General features: G+C 54.4%; 1 protein-coding gene across 1 annotated transcript; it reads right to left on the reverse strand.

Annotated features, from left to right (window-relative positions):
- Positions 1-651: 651 nt before the first annotated feature.
- VDBG_00724 (secreted protein) lies at positions 652-2,559 on the reverse strand (the record flags this gene model as incomplete). The annotated part of the gene is made up of 1 exon (XM_003008996.1): positions 652-2,559. One exon carries the CDS (start codon positions 2,557-2,559, stop codon positions 652-654), a length of 1,908 nt encoding a protein of 635 aa, XP_003009042.1.
- Between the last annotated feature and the right edge of the window lie 1,028 nt (positions 2,560-3,587).

Here is a 3,587-nt window from a genome sequence, read left to right on the forward strand (position 1 = left end):
CCCCCAGATTCCCGGCAAAGGAAAAGGGAAAGGGAAATTAAGGCCCAAAAAAAAAAAAGGGCACCCCCACAGCCATTTCTTGGGGGAGGCTCCCTTTTTTTGTACCCCTTGGTTCATTGGTGGATTGAAACCTTTCCTTTTTCCCCGGTGCCCCCCTTGGCAGCCCTTTCCGGAAATTTTTTTACCCGGGGGGATGGCCCCCCTTGATTCGGGGCAGGATCGGGCGGGCGCAAAAGTGTTGGTGTGGGTGCGGTGCGGAGGCCCAGCCTGGGGGGGATCCGATACCTTGGGGGTTGGGAACAATGACTCGACCCCGACGCAGGGCTGGGGATGCAAGGACCTGCGAGCTGTTTTGTTTTTCCTGGAGGACATGGGAGAGTGGAGGGGGGGGGACATGGGCAAACTTGATGGTTGTCAGAATGTCTCAGAGTGTGGTCGTGGTGATGTTGGGGGGGTTTATTTCTTTCCTTTCTGGGCTCCAAGGTGCGTCAGCTGGTTTATCCTGTAGACGGTTGCGGTCTTGTGTCCCGTGGGCTCGATAGGCGATGCAAGTATGTGCTAGTGAACGAGACGAAACGGGGAGGAGCCTCGGCACCTGGAGGAGCAAAGGTAGATTGTGAAATTGCTGTTCAACTATGGATTGGGAAGTGGTCACTGAGCCTCTGTCAGGTCGCCGCTGGTCGCCCAGTATACATTGTAGTTGAAGCCGTGTGCCTCGTAGAACGGTCCCAGCTTGACGAGACTTCCACCCGAGGCAGCTTCAAAATCGAGTTCGCCACCCTCAGCTTTGCGTACTGAGCCTAGATCGAGGCTGGGAACCTCGTCCAGAGTGTTGCTACCATAGTTAGCGGCCAGCACAACTGGGCCATACGCAAGAGCCGCCACAGATGGCTCGTCGTCGGCGGAAATGGTGTGCAGTGCCATGGGCAGAGTGATGGTGACTATGTCCTCCTCCCCCCAAGATCTTTTGATGGTGGCATAGGTCCCCGGCACAGTCTCGACTCCATCTAATGCTTGTCCATTGATGGCGATTGTCGCTCCCTTTGACCATATTGGGATCCGTAAACGCAGGTCCCAATCGCCTCCCCCCTTGACCGTCAAGGTCGACGTTTCTTGCAGTGGAAAATCCGTCTCCTGGAGTACGGTGACCTTTCTCTGTGTCCAATTCAACCTCGATGGTGCGTACAAATTGACATAAAGAGAAGACTCGTCGTAGAAGTAGATGGAGTCCATCAGCTTTGTGTTGGTCTCCAGTGCGGTACCCTGACAACACCACGCCGTGCCATAGTCAGTACTCCATGTACCTCCACCCCAGGCAGGCCCAACGCCTCGATGGCCGCCAGGGTTGAGAGACGTAAAGTAGGTGACATGACCATGAGCACTCGAGGGGTCTTGTTGTCCAATGGCGTGGTTGATGAGGGCTTGCTCATAAAAGTCAAAGTACTTCGAGTTGCTGGGGTCCATGACCCAGAGCTCGCGGGTCAGTTTAAGCATGTTGTACGTGTTACACGCCTCGGCTGTGTCCTCGTCCAAGTAGCTGGCAATCGCGTTCGGGGGCCTGAAGTGTTCAGACTGACTGTTGGCACCAATGGCATACGTGTGGGCCTGCACAGTAATGTTCCAGGCATTGTGGGCAATGTCGCTGTATCGTGTTGTCCCTGTGGCCTTGTACTCGCGAGCTGCCCCAATCCACTTCGGCACCTGCGTATTGGCGTGCAGCCCGTTCAGGCTATCTCGGTTGCCTGCCAGGGGGTCGAAGACGGATGCATGATCGAACCGCTGAGCAACGGTGAGCCAGCGTTCGTCGCCTGTCTGGTGGAAGATGTCGGCCATGACTTCGTTCATCCCACCAAACTCGGTCGACATCATGGTCTGCATCTGGCTATAGCTCAATTTTCCGGTACGCAGGTCTACCCACCCAGCCATGCCAAGTAGGACATCTCGTGCTGTTTCGTCACCTATGTGCCGCCAGACATCTAGGAGCCCGGCCATGGTTTTGTGGATGGAGTAGTACGGGACATTGCCGTTGCTCAAAGTCCGCTTCTCTACAGCCTCGATCTCTGATTCGGGAAACCCAGACAGATAGCCTGGATTGAATCCCGCCTTGTCATTGTTGCCTTGGCATTTGGCCAGTTCGGTCGCGAAATAGCTTGCCCTGTCGCGGCACGCCTCGTCGCGAAGGACAGCCCAACAGTAGGACCAGGCGTTCAAGAAGTGCCCTTGGAAGTGGGAGCGGAATGGAAAGTCAGGAGCATCCCAGCCACCGTTGGGTTGCGCGCCCTGCAGAGGAAGCCCATGAGTTTGCCGAAAGACATAAAGCAGGCGGTCGACGTCAACAAATTTGATGTAGTTAAGTGTCCGATCTTGATTCTCTAGCCATCTGCCTGGGTTCAAGGAAACTTGGCTCATGTCGAACGCAAAGGCTGAGACACCAATCTCGGTGCTCGCTGGCGGAATAGCCTGGCCATTGACATTTGACGACGCGGCGGATAGCGTCAATGCCAAGGCCAAGAGACTGGAAAGTCTGTAACAACGTTCGGAGACTAATGAGGACAGCATTGTGTTTGTTGTAGCTGAGGGCGAATTTGACAGAACTGCCGAAGTCTTTGGGTCGTAGGTTAACTAGCGGAGCGAAGCAAAAGCGGCCATATTTATACTTGCGCAGTCGCCGGGCTTCTTTCTTCTCTCTCGGGGTGTACAATCATGAAGTGGAAATCCGGGGAGCTGGGGTCGTATTCACTATTCGTTTAGGTCGATCTCCGAGCGGCATGCCTTCCAACTGGTGCGCATGGGCGGCAATCAAGTGAAGCTACCCCGCGTATGGGGTGACGATCCCTAGATCTCCTGCGGAATTGGGGTTGGCCTGGGTGAAAGACTGTCGGCATCAAAGACCGGATCCGCTCAAGAAGGTTGATACCCGAATTTTGAGAGGCTTCTTGCGTGTTTGTCATTGCCGTAGGGTCACATTGAACATGTAAATCGCTTGTTCCGACGAAAGCAATAGCTTTGCCGCTCCAATACGAGCCAGGCAAGGATCATGACGAGCATTACCATGCAGCCGAACCAGTACTGTGCAGCCCTGTTCGTTAGTTTGCACCCATAGATCCCATAGATACCAAGAAAATGGTGTGTAATTTTTGTCGGATTGCCAGAACTCCAGTTTCATGCAATACACCTCATCAGCGCCAGACTAATACATGCGAAAGAAAGTTTTCCTGCCGAAAGATAATGCCCACGTAAAAATACAAAAAGGGTTTGCCATGATGGGTTTATGACTTTGATCTGGGCTTCGGGCGCCCCTTGTCGTCAGATCGTGCTTTCTCGCGTTCCAAAAGAAGAGTCAACTGGCTTCTCGATCGGGCCAGCGTACCGACGGGGCCGAACTCGGTATGGTAGGCATCAGCAGAGAGGTGGTAGAGGGGTTCCTCGCCAGGTAGGGGCTGCTGATGTCGTGATTGAGGGCGCCAATGGCTTGGAGAGCAACAATGTCCGGGTTCGTCTGCGATTCTCGAGGAGCTGTCCATTTGCGGCGATATTCGACGTGACTGCCGTAGCATTTGAGAGCAGCCCATTATGACGCGGTACGG

Source organism: Verticillium alfalfae, genomic scaffold (genome assembly GCF_000150825.1).
Source record: "Verticillium alfalfae VaMs.102 supercont1.1 genomic scaffold, whole genome shotgun sequence".
Classification (NCBI taxonomy): domain Eukaryota; kingdom Fungi; phylum Ascomycota; class Sordariomycetes; order Glomerellales; family Plectosphaerellaceae; genus Verticillium; species Verticillium alfalfae.